We start from the raw sequence: 16,177 nt of genomic DNA on the forward strand, positions 1-16,177 counted from the left end.
GCCGCCACGGATGGTCTGAAGCCCGGCTGAGAAAGGAGGGCTAGCTACCACACACCGTAAAAACCTACAGAAATGCCAACAAGGAAACTGCCTCGAGAGCCCTTGTTGGCAGCCTATGTCCCAGGAGGGGCGGAAAGGATAAGTAAGTCTGATTCTCCATCGGTTAAGCAACCTGCTTCAGTGTGCCATCGGTTAACTGACCTGCCCTGATATGTCACAGGTTAACTGACCTGCCCCGATATGTCACAAGTTAACTGACCTGGCCTTGGTTAAAACCTTGTGTCCGAACCTACGAGACCCTCCATCCCTCCCCAGTGATCGAGATCAGGGGGGCACAAGGACCACGTACTGTATTTTGCCACAACGTTTCTGATTACTTAACACTGCGAGCAGTTCCTCGGTAGGTAACTGCTGTTCATGCGCAGCCTCTTCTGCTCGGATTTGTCGGCCGCGCAGAGGTAAACAACGGAGCGTCGAGCCACAGCGCAGTGAGTAACTGTGTGTAAAACACGTGTAACTGATACACTCAGCGCACCAATGATAATGAGCTTAATTGACTGAGTTAAAAAACTCTACGGAGTTTCCCTTCATTACTGGAAGGACGGCGCGAGCTCCTTAACAGGTGTTCGCTAATATTCAACAATACTTTTATTGTTTGGTGCCGCACAAAGGCCGACTTTTCAAAGGAGACGCGGAGGAGGCTGCGCTCCGTGCAGGACGCGCTCATGTGCTCGTGTGTGTCGCCCCCTAGTGTCCGAAACGGGTAACTACAAGCCTTTTCCGGCTGCCGCACCACGACTCCCTGGCTATAAGTTATGAAAGATGGCAAAAATAACAATGTCGGCTTTTTCCATACGTTGCACATCCTCATTCAGCGCGTCTCTTTTAGCAGCGTTCGAGCTCTTTCTGGAAATCGGTTACGCTGAAATTATAAACCGGCCCGATACACCGTAAGGAAAAGCCGGGCCGGCGCGGCTCAGGTGACTGTAATTCCAAAGTACTGTAAACTGTGCGACACGTGTTCAGAAGAAACACGGATACAATGTTTGTGCAGCGTGTGACGGGGGACAGTCCGTGTAAAAGCGCTGTAAACGAGATCTCTGGCAGCGGTGTAGTCGTGGCCGAGTGGTTAAGGCGATGGACTAGAAATCCATTGGGGTCTCCCCGCGCAGGTTCGAATCCTGCCGACTACGGTCGTGTTCTTTTTTTCCTTTTTTTTTTTTTTCCCCCCCCCCTCCTGTGTTTTCACTTCTTCTGTTTCACACACATAAGGAGTACGGCCGCGCGCGACAAACACATTGAATCAATCACCACACACGCCATCGCACGCGCTGAAAATCGCTCACTTTTATTCGTTACGCGGAGCCGCGTCCGCCATGTTTGTCCTGCGGGCGCGAGCTCCCCCCTCCCCAACACGCGACCTCGAGTCGCCCTCCTCGCGCCGGCACGAGGCGCTGCCCGGTTGGACGCGGGAGCGCGGCGAGGGCGGGCCGCTGGCGGCGGGGGGGGAGAGAGTCTCGTGACCGGGAGTCGCGCGGACAGCGAGCGAGGAGCAGCGCGCGGTCCCTCCGGAGAGAAGCTGCCTGTTTTCTGCTCGTGTTCGGGTGTTTTCTGGAGTGGCGCGCGCGCCCGCCATGCCTGGCGGAATCGTCACGAGCAGGTGAGCGAAACGGAAGTTGGTGCAAGTCGAGCGAGGGGGGAACGGAAAGAGAGGAACGGGACAAACCGGGAGGTGGAGGTGGGGACAGCGGTAGAAAGAGGCTCGCGGACACGGTTACACCGCTGAGGTAAAGTAAAGTAAAGCAAACGCAGCGGAAGGAGCTTCGAACCTCGCACTACAGTAGCGGCGGCACAGCGGGTAGCGCTGGTACCTCGTGGGTCCTGGGTTAGGGTTCGAACCTGTAGCCCCGCCCGTGTGCGTGTGGGGTTTCCTCCCACTGCTCTGGCTCCTCCCACAGCCTGGTGTGTGTGTGTGTGTGTGTGTGTGTGTGTGTGTGTGTGTCTGTGTCTGTCCTGCCTCACACCCTGTGTTTTCAGGAGAGACTCCTGACCACCACGACCCGGAAGGCTTGGCCGTACTACGCCGTACTACGGTGCACTCTACTTCACCACGGTCAAGGGCTCTGCTGCTTCCCTCCGCACCCTTAGTCACGACTCTATGAAGAGACGCATGATCATGTAAACCAGGCGCTTTGACCTTTGACCTTTGCTCCGACCCTGCAGCCTGCATGTCGGCGGAGGAGGGAGGCGGTCGGAGACGCGGCACCGCCCCGTACGCACGGCGCTCCTCTTCCCGCACTTTTACACCCTTTACCCATGTACATGGGTGCGTTACCCTGCTGTGGCCCTCCTGCGTTCGGGGAAGGCGACACACGACACGTGACGCGGATCGAAAAGCGTGTCGTCGTCATCGTGCTTCTCATCACGCTCCGCTCTTTGTGTGTTTGCTGCACCCCAAACACTTTGTTTGTTTTTGGTGCAGTCGTTTCACCGCGGTTTTCAGGTGCGAACCATCGTAAACCTCGGGGGACCAACGCGTCTTCTCCGAGACACGGGTTGGAAGGGACTCGTCCGAGTCAGTAAGGGTTCGCGCGAGGTCGCTCGTTTACTGTTATATCGCGGACGCTTTTGTGAGCGTTCACTCCCTCGTACCACGATCCGGGGCACTTCAGCAGGAGCTGGGCTGTGAACCTGCTCCCTTTGAGTGCGGGCGGCGCCTCTGAGCGCCGCGCCACCTGCTGTCCCCACGTGGCGCACGGATGAAGCGCTCTACTTTGTTCTTGTCGTTTTAGGCCGCTCCAGAACGAGAGCACAGGCATCGACCTGCAGGTGCCGCTGTACCGGGAGATTCGCGGCTCCATGATGACGGGTCACGTCGAGTACCAGATCGTCGTGGTGACGCGACTCGCCGCCTTCAAGTCGCCCAAGCACAGGCCGGGAGACATCGTCCAGCTCTTGGTGAGACGTCTCGTGTCCTTCCTGCCTCTTTTTGTCCCGCTTGAAGTCCACGTCTGTGTGTCTCCAGTCCTAACTGTGGTGCATTTGAGCTTTAAGTCAATTTACCCATGTACATTAGTAAAATATTATTATTATTATTATTATTATTATTATTATTATTATTACTGTCGTTAGGGATTGAGCTGGCAACGTACCGGTTCGAGTACCTGTCTTTCGCTCCACAGGTTGCAGGTTCGAATCCCAACAGCCACGGTAGACCTCTTGCAAAAGGCACCCCAAAGATTGTGGCAAAAAATTGTTCAGCTGTTTGAAAAAAAACCCACAAATAATTGTAATTAAATTCTAAATTCAAGTGAAAACTGGGTTTTGGAGTAGCAGGTAGCGTAACGGTTAGAGCTGCTGCCTTTGGACCCAGAGGTTGCAGGTTTGAATCCCAACTCCTGCTGTTGTAGCCTTGAGCAAAGTACTTACCCAGAATTCCTCCAGTGAAAAAATTACCAAGCTCTGTAATTGGTAAATAACTAAGTAGGTCAACACTGTAAGTCGCTTTGGAGTTTGATTAGTTGTTATTGTAATTACCATTGACGTCCATGTGGTGTCGCTGTTGCCCCACAAACTACTACACAGGATCACTTCAACTATTGTTTACTGCTTTTCTGTTACATAACAGTAATAACAGCAGTGATGGCTGTGAGTTAATGCGAAAAAGCCATAACTGAGCATTGCTGGGGCGGGCGTTTGTTTTTAAATGTTTACCCCGGTATATTAGCAGCTCTTGGAGTGAGTTTTTAGGAGGAGTGCGAAGGAGAGCGGAGCGGTTCGAGCTCAGACTGCTGGGATTCCAGGAACCCATTAGTCAGAGAGGCAGAGCTGTGGCCCTGGCTGTTGCTCCAGCTCTGAGTGGGCGTCCTGCAGGGGCTGCTGGGATAGGGCGCGCTGGCGGGAGGGGAGCGGCGGGGCCGTCACGCGGTGCGGGTTCGATCGGCGGGCAGCTGGACTCGCACCCTCGAGTCTCCGGATTGGCCTGCGCTCGCGGCCTTGCCTGTGCCTTTCCCCTGACGAAGAGCACCTCCCTCTAAAGGTACAGCCGTCGGTCACGGCGGGACTCGCGTCTTCTCGGACGAGGACGAAATGTTTCCGGGTCGACCGCGTTTGTTCTTCACGCTTTGAGAAGAGTGACGTGACTCGTCTGTGTTCCTGTGCCGTCTCTGTGTACCGGGACGAGCCGTTGTGTGTAGCCCTGTGCCACCGTGCCTCTTACCGAATTCTGAGACGATGCGCTCATGTGCTCGCAGGTGTCCAAAAAGTACAGTGAGATGGACGAGTTTTACTGCAAGCTGGCGGCGCGGTATCCCACAATCCCCCTGCCGGCCATGCCGCGCAAGGCGCTCTTTGTGGGCGAGTCGGACATCCGGGAGCGCCGGGCGGCTTTCGACGAGCTCCTCAAGTTCATCTCCAAGAACCCGACGCTGGCCTCCTGCCCGGAGCTGCTGGAGTTCCTGGGTAACGTCCCGTTAACGTCCTCGCGGCGCCCGGGCAACGTTGCGCGCGAAGCTCGGGGCGAAGGAGTCGGCGGGAGTTGGCCGCTCCCTCCTCGCTTTGACCCGTGTTTCCCTGAGCTGCGATGGGCTCGGTCTCAGTCCCACCCCGCCGCAGTGCCTCCTGCTGGCGCTTACCGTGTCATGGGCGAAGAGCGTGACGTTTTGAGGCCGAGGTGCCCCCCACCCTCCCGCCAGAAGGCGAGAAGGATGCGCGTGTAACCCGCACCCTAAAAGGTCCCGTTGGTGACTGGGGGACCGGCGGAGCCTCGAACGCTGGAACTCGGTCACGCTGAGTCTTTTCTGCGCTGTCTTACTAGTGGCGGTTGAGCGAGGAGCGTGTAGCGGAAGTAGGAGAAGGAGTCAGTGCTGCGCCCCGCATGTACCCTGTGTGGAGTTCGCATGTTCTCCCCCTGTCTGTGTGGGTCCCTCCGGGTGCTCTGGTTTCCGCCCACAGTCCAAAGACATGGTGTTCAGGTTCCCCATAGTGTGTGAGTGACAGAGAGAGAGTGAGTGTGTTCCACTGATGTTTGGATGAGTGACCCAGTGTAAGTAGTGTATCTAGCAGTGTAAGTTACCACAGTGAATAAGGTGTATGGGCTCATAACACTACATTGAGTTCATTGGGAGTCACTTTGGAGAAAAGCATCTGATAAAATAAATGTAAACGTACCCTGAATATTTCACATGGAAATTGACATCTGTGCAGATTATTAGCAAACAGTTTCATCCGAACGCCTGACATGAGATGGGATGTGATCTCCGGCGAGCAGAGGAACCGCCGCGGGGAGTCGATCGCGAGTGTTGTCCGTTATCAATAAATAAAAGGTCGTGTCTCGTACCTAATGGACGGTCGTGTTCGTGTGGACCGAGTCAACGAAGATAAGCGTTCGCCGTCGGTGTCCTTCAGCTTCGCGCTCCAGTATGAAACGTGCAGTAGAGACACTGCGGGCCTTTTATCGCAGACCAGGGCCGTGAAATTTTTCCCGCGTTTACCGTGTTCCTTTGTTTTTCGGGGGCTTGCGTGTGATGTGTTGTTGCCGGGGCCGGTTTCCGGCGCTTTCTTCACGCACTCCTTTACTCCCCTGCAGGAGCTAAGGCAACAGATGCTGTCGACTTCAAAACCAGGAAGGTCCCCGACTGGGAGGGGGAGGACGAGGAGGAAGGTCTGGACTTCTTCCGGAAGGATGAGCCTCCTGCGGCAAAAGCGGCTGCGGCGCCCAAACCCGCGCCCCCCCACGACGAGGACGAAGAGGAGGAGGAGATTCTGGATCCTCTGGGCATCATGCGGTAAGAGGGTATCGCCGTCGCCCTTCCCCCACCTGCTGTGAGAGCATAAGGAAGAGCCCAACGGGGGGCACCCTAGCAGAGCCACCACAGGAGTGGAAAGAAATCAACGTCCGCAAACATGAAGCGAGACCAAACGATGGCGACGACCCCTGGGGTGGCTCTCCTGGAGACCGCGTTATCCCACGTGTTCCGCCGAGAAAAAGGGACTCCTCCCCTCTCATCATCGTCCCACACATGAGGAGATTGGCTCTAACACCCTATCGGTGTTAATGAGACAAAGTTCTGCAGATAGTCAGTGTCAAAGAGAGGCGGCGAAGGGACGTGTTCCTCTGTTACAGTGCAGTGTGACCCCCCCCCCCCCCCTCGTCGATTCGGGGCTCTTTCCTCCACGGTGACCTCGTGTGACCCTTTTGGAAAGGCTTCTTCTGGAAGCTGTCAATCAGAAAACACTTTGCGAACACGTGACCCAAGACCGAAATGCCCTGTTAGCCTGGGTTTGTTGGTTACCATAGCAACCACCTGTTGCCTTCAGCGCACTGTTTTCTTTAAGGGCGATCTGAACCCTCCTCCCACATCCGCGCCGACCCTCTTCCGGCAGCTCGACCTCCGCACCCCTGACAGTTGGACATGAGTGAGGATGTGGCTAGAGAGCTGTGTGTGTGTGTGTGTGTCCGTGTCCTCGTGACTGCGCTGTGTTGTGCGCCAGGAACCTCGGTGTGTTACTCAGCAAGCGCAGTCTGTGTTGCGTGTCTGTTTGCCTTTTCTCAGAGAGTTCCCGCTGGGTTGCCATAGTTACTTGTTGTTGAGCACCGGAAGCCCCCATCCCCCCCAACCCCCAGTTACGTAATCGCTACGTTCGTCGTAAGCGATGGTCTCCGTGGACATTTTTCTGAACCACGACCGTGTTGCCCAGACGCGAGACCTGACCTCACGTTTGTCGTGTGTGCGGTACGGTTCACGGTCCCGCTTCCCAGGACCCGCCCCAGCACTTTCCCAGCGACTCTGCAGTTCTCCACTCTCTTATGCAGCTGTGTGTGTGTGTGTGTGTGTGGTGCGCGCAGAGTGGTGATAACAGTGGTGTGTCCTGCCAAACAGCAACAGTTGTGTAAACCTGGCACCGGGGCAGGGGTGGGGGTGTTTCACACTCTTTCACTGTATTGAGGTCTTTGCTGCTGGAGCTACAGAGCGGCTGAGCTGTTCTCTGGGGGGGGGCAGAAGTGGGAGGCTGGGAAAACAGGGACTTCTGGAACTTCCTGTGTGTTACTCACTGCAGGCGCTGCTCCATCTTCGGTAGTTTGGCCCAAACCGGCCTAGCGCCCCCCCCACCCCCACTTGTAATGCGCTCCGAGCTCCTGTCGCTCCGCCCGTTTGCAGGTCCAAGAAGCCGAAGCAGAAGCGAACCCCAGAGCCGGAGAAACCGGCGGCGAAGCCGACGGCCCCCAAGTTCACACTTTTCGATGAGGAGGTGGATCCAGACGAGGAGCTCTTCGAACCTGCAGCCTGGTCCAGCGCAGACAAACACGGCGAGTGGGATGTAACACGTCGCTCGTCCCAGGCCCCACGCTGACCTGTGGGACAGTGTGTCTGTCTCGCACACACGCACACACACACAGAGACACCTGTCCAGATAACTCTGAATGTCCCCATGTGGTCCGGGGCGTGCGTTTGTCTCCAAGGTGCGAAAGTTACGTTCGGTTTCCATGACGACGGTGCGCGTCGTGCGTCGCGCCACACTCTCACTTGTCCGCCGTCTCCATGGAAACAGGCCCCCTGAAACTGTTTGAGGACCCGGACCTGGGCGGCGCCGTGAAGTCGGGCGACGCCCTGCTGCTGCCAACGGCCTACCGGGGGGGCGGAGTCGAGCTTTCTGTGGAGCGCGAGGACGACGTGGACGAGCTGTTGAGGTGAGCGCTCCGAGCATCGGAACGTCCCCTGCGAGGTCGGGGGTTCGATTGGACCCGGCGAGGTGGACGTGTGGATGACAGACGCTTCTCCGAAGCACCTTCTTCACCTCCTTGTTCTGGGCGAGAGCCTTGGCAGACCCCCTCGTTGCAGGAGTACCTCGTAAAAACGCGGTCCGTTACCCTGGATCTCGGTTCTTCCTGCTGTAAAAATCTTGAAGATTTTATGGCTTTAGGCGAACGTTTGTCCAGGGAGCCTGTGGGGCGTCAAAGGGTTAATTGGCCCTCACGCAGGAAGTCGTCCGTCCCCCCCGGGTGCCCGCAGCTCCTTGCAGAGCCTTTCCTTCTTCTCCATACCGAAATCAAGCGGGTCGTCTGTACGGTGCCGGTGTGCGTGGAGCGAGACCCCAGTGGGCCCAGGTCTCCCCTCGCACCGGGGCTCGAACCTTCTTGGGCTCCCTGCTGTGGCGTCGTTAGCGAGGAGAAGCGAACGGTGTCCCTGCGTAGTTGCCTGGACTTCTCAGGAGACGCTTCCCGTCCTCAGAGCTGCTTTTCTGCTCCGCCGAAATGTCGAGTCCTGGTTTCCGACGCCGAGACCCGGTCTGGTTCCCTTGAGTTCAGCCGACCGTCGCTCCTCTGTCCCTGGTTTTTTCAGCTCACCGTGTCTCTGTGTCTCTCGTCTCCTCAGGGTGGACGAAGACTTGGACAAGGTGCTCACGGTCAGTAAGGTGATGAAACCAGAACCGGTGGCGCCGGCCGTCAAGCCTAAAGTGGCTCCCAAACCGGCGCTGCCCAAGAAGCCCGTGTCCTCGTCCCAGAGCGGCGCCGCCCCTCCCCCGAAGACCAAGGCCGAGACCATGGACCAGATGGACATCCTGCGATACATCCAGCAGAACGAGTCGAGCGCCGCCGGGGACGCGGACCTCTTCTAACCCTCCCGGAACGAACGTCTCGCGCGCGCGTCTCGGTCCAGTCGCTCATAGTCCGTCCTCCGCCCTCGACCGCCGCGACCGCCGCCCCGTTCTCGACCGCGACGTGTCCTCGGAAAGTACCTCCGTTCAGATCTGTTCTCGGATCAGCGCCGCGCCGGTCGCAGGCGCTCTCGCGCCCGGGCCGAGCTCCGGGGCGCGTCGCGAGGAGCAAAGGGGACGTGGCGGCGGAGCGGCGGTCGGTGAGCGCCGCGTGGAAGGAAAATAGACTTTTTTTTCAGTTTTAATTCACGCGGCATGAGAAAGGAGGCGAACGGCGACGGGTCGAATCAAGTGACTGATAGCTCGCTTTTTACTCACAGCGGCCACACACACACACGCACACACCTGTGCGAGCGCTCTTGATGCCACCAAGCATTAATTTTTCAAACAAGGACACGTCCTGTATGGGAGAACGACTCTTGATGTGCTTTTATGTCGGTCCGTGGCGAGCGCCCGGTGGGGGTTGGGCTTGTGACCCTCGCGGGCATCGTCTCCTTCCGCAGCCGCACTTGTCCTCGCCGGACCGACACGGCTCGGGAGGAGGAGCGTTTCCTTCCTCCCGACACCCGTCTCCCGTCGAACCCGAGTCGCGTCTCCTCTCGCCGATGCCGCGAACAAGGTCGAGCGTCTGCGGAAAATGTCACGTTTAATTGTGTCCCCCGCAGAGAACCACGCAACCGCTAAACGCTCCCGGTGACGCGAGTCCGGAGTGGATCGAAAGCGGACGAGAGGAAGTGCGTCCGACCAGACTGCGCTGTGATTAGCGCGAGACCAGTTGTACCTTAATCTTCTTTTACTTGTTTTCACCGTTTTAGTCCCTCCTTTCACTATGGATTGTATCTCGTACACTTTTGTTGTTCACATTGTGCCTCAGCCTCTGTTCCCTGTGCCTGCGACGGCAGCAGGGGGCGTATTAGTTAAAGAAGCGCGTTAGTCATTAAAAGAAACTGCGGCGGGGGGGAGGGTCTCTGCTGTTGTACCTTAAAGCAGTGTATTTTACTGCAGTCTCTTCAGTAAAAATGCTCACAAAGGGCACCTGCTGTGCTGTTTCATTTCACTTCCCACGCTTGTGTGTCGTGAGCTCGGCGCCCAGGAGGGACGGGGGGGGGACGGGGACGGGGGGTGTGTGGACTGAAGCTTGACGGTGTGGAGTGCGATGTGACCATGAGACCAGGTCGGGACCCCTGTGCGAACACTGGGCTGTTCGAGGAGGACCGGTTGCTCCGCGGTCCAGAACCCCCAGCGCCGCCTTCTCCCCAGGGACACGTTTCCTCTCCCGGGGGGGGGGAGACCCAGCTGAGAGGGGTTAATAAGCGGTACTTTGTTGATTTGCTCACTCTTTGACCCATTTCCTGTTCCACTGTGATCGCTTTGTGTGTGTGGCCTTTAGCTGCAGTTCGCTCGGATGCCCTGTGCGAGCGTTCACCCGCCGCACCGTATCGTGTTCCCCCCCCGGCCCCGGGCTGCCCGCGGGCCTCTAGTCGGCACGTTCCGATGGCGGCGACGGCGGCTCAGCTGGCAGCGCAGGAAGTGGCGCCCGGTCCGAGACCAAACAGTGGAGCGCGGCGAGTGCCGGAGCAGACGGCACTTCCTGTAAGCGTCCCACGCAGCCCGTCTCGGCCCCCGCCCAAATTTAGTCTCGTTTCGACACAAGCGTGTACCGCAGTGGCGCTGTACTGTAGGAGCCCCGTGGGACCGCGGTAAATCCAGCCCACCGGAGCGCAAGTAGTCACGTGTCACGTGGTGACCAGAACACGGAGTTCTTGGCTCCTGTGTTCTTTCTCTCTCCGTCTGTCTCTCTCTCACACACACACACACACACACACACACACACACACACACACACACGGTCCAGAAATCCCTCAGATCCCCAACGTTTCCACTCTTTGCGATGCGTTTTCATTTTTTTAATCTGTCATTATTCCATCATTATATTTTGGGGGCAGCTGCTAGCGTAGTGGTTACAGCTGCCGCCTTCGCACCCAAAGGCCACGGGTTCGATCTCCAGCTTCAGCTGTAGTTCCCTTGAGGAGGGTCCTTACCCCGAATTGCTCCAGTAAAAGGACCCAGCGGTATAAGTGTTGGTTACTTCCCGATGCAAGTCGCTGTGGAGGAAAGTGTCTGCCAGGTAAATCGGTGTAAATATGTATTTAAATAGTCTGTCACGCAGACGCGGAGCCGCACTGTGCTGCTGGCCACCGGGGGGCGCCGGCCTGCAATATTTGCGAAGCCGCCCCTGTTAGAGACGTGCTGCAGAGCCGGGGCCTCTCGCACCGCCAACTTCTGCCGGCGATTGTTTTCCTCCCAAAATTCAGCCCGCGATCTCGGCACCTGTTGCGCCATCGGGGCTCCGGGAGTCGAACCCTCCCGACGCGGCAACGGCAAGGAGACGCTCGGGGGGAAAAGGCGGTACGTGTTGCGCTCCTGCGGTGCCCCACCCAGCTGGCACCGCAGCGGTGCGCTTGGCACAGAGAGGGATGTGACCACAGTGTGGCGCCGCGGCGTGGAGTCGTCCTCCCGCTTCTTCCGTCTCATCCGTTCGTCCGTCATTAGTGTGCGTTGAGCCGGAGTGCGCGTTCGCAGCGCCACGGGACTGCGGCCCTCTTCCAGCACGTACGCACGCGCACACGGCACCTCCGTCTCCGTTGCATTGTGTGCGAGCAACGTGCAAGCGGTGCCGGGTTGCTGCGTCCGCAGCCTTCGGTACCGAGCTGGGCGTGTCCCGTCAGGAGCGAGCGAGGGACACGCTCAAGTTTCGCGCAGGTGGGCAGCAGGTGCTGTAGTGGTCTGAACATGGCCTTCCACCGTGTTCCTGGGTTCGAGTCCCACCACCTGCTGCGGTGCCCTTGATCAAAGCTCTTACCCTGAAACACAGGATACGGTGAAAATAACAGTTTTATTCATCAAGTTGTCACTGTCCACACACCCCCCCCACTGACATGCAGCTCGAACCCTCAGCCTCAACTAGGACAGCGTCCTGTGTTGCGTAATCTGTTTCCTTCACAAAGTAAATTCATGATGTCCGGGGGGGGGGGGGGGGGGTGCACTGTCACCCCGTTTCCCACAGTCCCTCTCGGTGTGATGTTATGCTTGTCCACCTGGAGGGGGGGGATCCTTCAGTGACTGCTGGGTGAAGGGTATCAGGACCTCAATTTGTACCCGGGGAGATCCATGGTGTCGGGGGGGCGTCTGCACCCGACTGTCCACCGGGGTCCGTCGATGTTCCGCCAAACCTGTGACTCCCCGCATGATGGTAATGTGCAGTTCGGACGCAGGGGCGGAGTCCGTGGGGCACCGATGAAAAGGTCTGTAAGTTGGGCGGCTTTGTGGGGCGCTGCGGTACGATACGGTACGGTGCGGTGCCGCCCGACCCTGAGCTCAGCCTGAACCTCGGACCGCAAGCGGCTTTTCCGAGACGAGACTCACGCAGCAAAGACGCAGATGAACTTCCCGCTTGTTCTCGGCCTCAAAATCCCCAAAAGAGGGTCACGGCCACGTGGCGGCGAGTCGCGTGCGTCGCTAACGCCGCCGCGGGGCTCTCGGGTCTCCTCGCACCTTCGGCCCGGAGCGTCAAGTCCCTAAGCTTCCCTGTGAGCTCCATCCAGCAGCTCGCTGAATTTTACTGTTTTTACCCAAGTAAATTTGTGTTGTCTTTGCATCCTTGTCCGTTTGTGAATCAGTTTAGTAGTTAGAGCCGCTGCCTTCCCGAAGGAGCCGGGTTCGAATCCCAGCCCCGGCTGCGGTGCCGCCGATACCCTGGTTTGACACAGTAGAGATTTCTACGGTACAAATCGCTGTACAGGGGGAGTAAATGAGCGTAAGTCGCTTTACATGGTGAAGAGACAAGTGGCCAAACGTGTACGTGTAACACAATGGGCGTCTCGCTCAGCAGGAGCACTTTCACACCCCGTGTGTTTTCTCGTTGTGTGGAACCTCATCCTGCAGTTTTGTCGAGGGCCCGAACTCCACCCCCCCCAACGTAATTCCTCTTGATTCCAGGCAGCGTCGAGCGTCGGGCCGTGTTGTGTTTGCGGGAGGAGAGCGGAATCCCTCCTTACTGGGCTCTGTGGTTCCTTCAGCTGCAGTCTGATGAAGCGAAGGAGCGACCAGTGCCCAGACGTCTGGAATTTTCGACAGAACAGGAAGGGGGTGGGGTGTGGTGGGGTGGGGGAGACGCCGACACGAAGAAGACGTCCAAAAGCTGGCTCTTTGACCCAGCAGAACTGCATTTTTGGATCCTGCTCGCTTGATGATGATGCTGGAAGCGCTTGGCGCCCGTGTTCCCGTTTCCTGGTTGGTAGTTGCCGAACGCGTCGTGCCGAGCAACGCGGTCCTCGACCCCGCCGCCGAGCGCGACGGGATGGGGCTCTGCTCACTGACTTCGCTCTTACCCCCAGAGCCCATCCCGGGTGCGGTCGCCCTCCGCTACCCGGCAGCCGCAGACGAGACGGGGACGCATGCGGTGACCGTGGTGCCGTGACTTGTCCTTCAGCTCCATCGCTCTTCGACTTAGACCTCGTTTCTCACGGGAGCCGCTGGGAAGGTGTGTTCTGGGATGAGCGATGGAGTGTCGACGCGAGACGCTGCCGTCCGCCGTTATGTGGATTCCTCACAGAAGCGGCCGGCGAGACGCAAATGTGTCGTGACACAAAAATCGTTGGGCAGGCGACACAAATGGTCGAGACGGAGGGGGAGGGAGGGAGGGAAGGAGGGAGAAGGGGCCCTTCAGCCCTTCAGCCCTTCAGCCCTTCAAGGGATTAACCTCCATTATCTGGTGTCTGAAGCTCTTAGTAATGATTTCCTATAAGGCACAGCTTGAGTTCTGGGAGGGGCTGGAAACCAATCCGTCACGGACAGACACCTTCATTCAGTCGCAGGGAGAAGGAAACCAAGCCCCCAGCCCCCCGCCCCCGCCCCGTACCTGCCGAAAGCGGAGCGAGCCGATGAAGGCCTTACCGGTCACACCTTCACCGCAGGAGTGTCGGCACTCGCACGGTGGTTACCAGGGTTACCGTACAGCTGTCGGTCGTCACATCCGCTGGACAGGGAACTGAAATTGAAGCTCCTTGGAGTTGGATGGGGCTGAAGTGCCTGTCAATCCCTGAATAATCCGTACAGCCACCGATCTCGAATCGGGGTGGGCGGTCGCGTAGACGTGGAGTGATCTGAAGCCCAGGTTGCCTTGCATGGGGTTGAAGGTGGCTGTTGAGGAGCAGGGTACGAGGAGTAGAGCGACTGCCGCGTGAGATGAAGGCCGAGTCGCGTTCCGTGCTCGTTTTGGAGACGGACGGAGGAATCGGCCAGATGTCAGTGGTCCCGTCACGTGAAACGCCGGCTCCCGATGATCCGAAGCCCATTCCGGGAGGCCGGTTTTACCACGCTCCACCGAGGATGGTTTAAATCCCCGCAGAACGCCCCGTGCACCGCATAAACTAGGTCACATTTCCCAAATGCCAACATAACCGTGGAACCTCATCTCCCCCCAACGAAGGGAACTCGACGCTGCAGTCCTGCTCAACTGCCCGCCGCGGCCTTCGCAAAGTCGGGAAATTTCTACAGAGTTCCAGTTGCGTTCAGTTTTCGGTTAAAGCGCTTTTTTCAGATGTGAAGAAATAGTGTCGTTTTCACGTTTCTGCAGATTTACTGTTGCCGACTGGAACAAAGCCAATAACTCCTTGACGAGCGAAAACCGATCTGTCGTCTTATAAGCAATCTTCTTAGCTTCTCGTATCTATTACAGCGGTAACGAGACGCAGGTGTAAACCGAAGAGGCTGACGGGGACGGCGCCAGTCGCATCATTGGATTAGATGTGCTCTAACGATCTTGTTAGCGCCGTCTCCACACGACGGGGGTTCGACATTGGGACGGGAGGGGGACGAGGCGGTGACAATGACAGAGTGCCGTTTAGGGAGGGACGACGAGCTCTCGTCCGCTTCGGAGATGATCGTCCCGCCAAGACGGATGGTCCAGGAGACCAGCAGGTGTCTTCTCAACAGTCACGGTCAACGTGCTGGAGCCCAGGCGCTGCTCCTCCCTCTGGTTTATTTGTTAAAAAGGAAGAACGTTAAATGCAGAAGTTCTCATTGACAGTGAGGTGGAGATGAGGTTTCAGATCCAGAATAAGAGTCCCATAGACTCGAAGGACCGGTTCAGCCAACGGACATGAAAACGCGTTGTTTTCTGGAACATTCCGTGTCATTTCGTAGTCTTTGCTCTGGGTGTTCCGCTTGTTGGACTGAAATGACTGCGCACACCATCTTCCTCCTCCTCTTTTTCACTAGCGTCCATTGCTGATGGGTGGAGAATGGTTTGCGAGCAATTTACGGTTGCGCCGCGCAGTGTCTTGGGCTGGGACGTGTCCGGATATAGAGGATCCGTCAAGAGGGCAGCGGAGCTGAGGTGAGCGTCTCAAGGAAGGCCTTGCTAACGACGACACCTTTAACGCAGGTGTGTAATGTGGCCCATCACACGGTTATGGGGGAAGGGGCAGGGTGGGGTTTACGCTCCCCTGTCTCTCTCTCCCCAAGCGAGACACATGTGTGTTCCCTCCGCCGACCCCGTGACTCGAGTCCCACCGCGAGGCGCGCGTGGATTGCTCACGCGATTCCGGAGGACGCGTTTTCTTCACTTACAGCGCTGCTCTCTCTTTTCCCCACCCGCACGGCACAAAGGCCCGAGTGAATGACGGCCACGCAGAACACCTGGAATATTCTTCTTCGCCCTGAATGCGCCGTCTATTCGCTTAGCCGTCATCATTCGCTCCCGATGACCGCGTCTCCGCGGAAAAAGGAAGACAAAAGGGCCGTTGTCTTGATCTCTCTGTGAGCCGGTGTCCTTCATACAGGCTGTCTCCTCTGAGGGGGTTCGCCCCCCGGGCAGAGGACTCACCGGTGTGTATGGAAGCGGGGACGGCAGATGCGTCGTCCACACGTCCTCGGGCTCCAGCTGTATGGCGGCAGGAGCAAAGCGACAACTTGCAGGACTCGGAGGAAGAGGACGAAGGAGGCACAGAACCCAAGAAAAGCAGGAGAAATGATCTAAGGACTAATTGTCCTGTGGTTTGAGGAGCATTCTGAGAGCGAGGACTGGACGAGGCCATCGGGAAGGTCAACCGGAAGCCTCGTTGAGCTTATCCTTAGCACGAAGTGACACGAGGAGAAGCGGAGCCGCCAGGAGCTGCGCCTGCAAACTCAGACAACAAAGGCTGCAGGATTAGTTACGTTTTTTGTGGGATTTGGGCCCGATTTGGCCCGGGAGGTAATTCGTTGGCAACGGTGCAGCTCCGAAATTCTCTGTGGAAACGTAATGTTTTGCTGGAGGGAGAACAAGGCCCAGTGTCAGTGCAGGAGGAAAGTGTGTGTGTGTGTGTGTGTGTGTGTGTGTGTGTGTGTGTGTGTGTGTGTGTGTGTGTGTGTGTGTGTGAGAGAGAGAGAGAAGAGCAGTAATTCTGTTCGTGGTTCAGGAGATGAACTTGCGACCAGAGATTTTCCATCTGAAGACCTCCAGTGATGTGAGGTA

The 16,177-nt window shown here is 57.5% G+C and overlaps 1 protein-coding gene and 1 non-coding gene across 2 annotated transcripts; both read left to right on the forward strand.

Annotated features, from left to right (window-relative positions):
- The first annotated feature begins 1,111 nt into the window (after window positions 1-1,111).
- Window positions 1,112-1,193, forward strand: trnas-aga (transfer RNA serine (anticodon AGA)). Its single transcript has one exon. It is a non-coding gene; the product is annotated as a tRNA-Ser (tRNA).
- A 309-nt stretch (window positions 1,194-1,502) lies between these two features.
- Window positions 1,503-9,688, forward strand: hs1bp3 (HCLS1 binding protein 3). The gene is made up of 7 exons (XM_018757378.2): window positions 1,503-1,660; window positions 2,793-2,958; window positions 4,254-4,461; window positions 5,588-5,786; window positions 7,161-7,309; window positions 7,552-7,690; window positions 8,376-9,688. The coding sequence occupies exons 1-7, from the start codon at window positions 1,635-1,637 to the stop codon at window positions 8,617-8,619; spliced, it is 1,131 nt and encodes a 376-aa protein (XP_018612894.2). The 5' UTR covers window positions 1,503-1,634; the 3' UTR covers window positions 8,620-9,688.
- The last annotated feature ends 6,489 nt before the right edge of the window (window positions 9,689-16,177 follow it).

This window comes from Scleropages formosus, chromosome 15 (genome assembly GCF_900964775.1).
Source record: "Scleropages formosus chromosome 15, fSclFor1.1, whole genome shotgun sequence".
NCBI lineage: Eukaryota > Metazoa > Chordata > Actinopteri > Osteoglossiformes > Osteoglossidae > Scleropages > Scleropages formosus.

What these genes read in the sequence shown, in the direction of transcription:
- hs1bp3 (XM_018757378.2), top strand. Translation starts at nt 1,635, where the DNA reads ATGCCTGGCGGAATCGTCACGAGCAG. An exon ending in GGCGGAATCGTCACGAGCAG is followed by an intron (nt 1,661 to 2,792) that starts GTGAGCGAAACG and finishes TTGTCGTTTTAG; the next exon opens with GCCGCTCCAGAACGAGAGCA. An exon ending in GGAGCTGCTGGAGTTCCTGG is followed by an intron (nt 4,462 to 5,587) that starts GTAACGTCCCGT and finishes ACTCCCCTGCAG; the next exon opens with GAGCTAAGGCAACAGATGCT.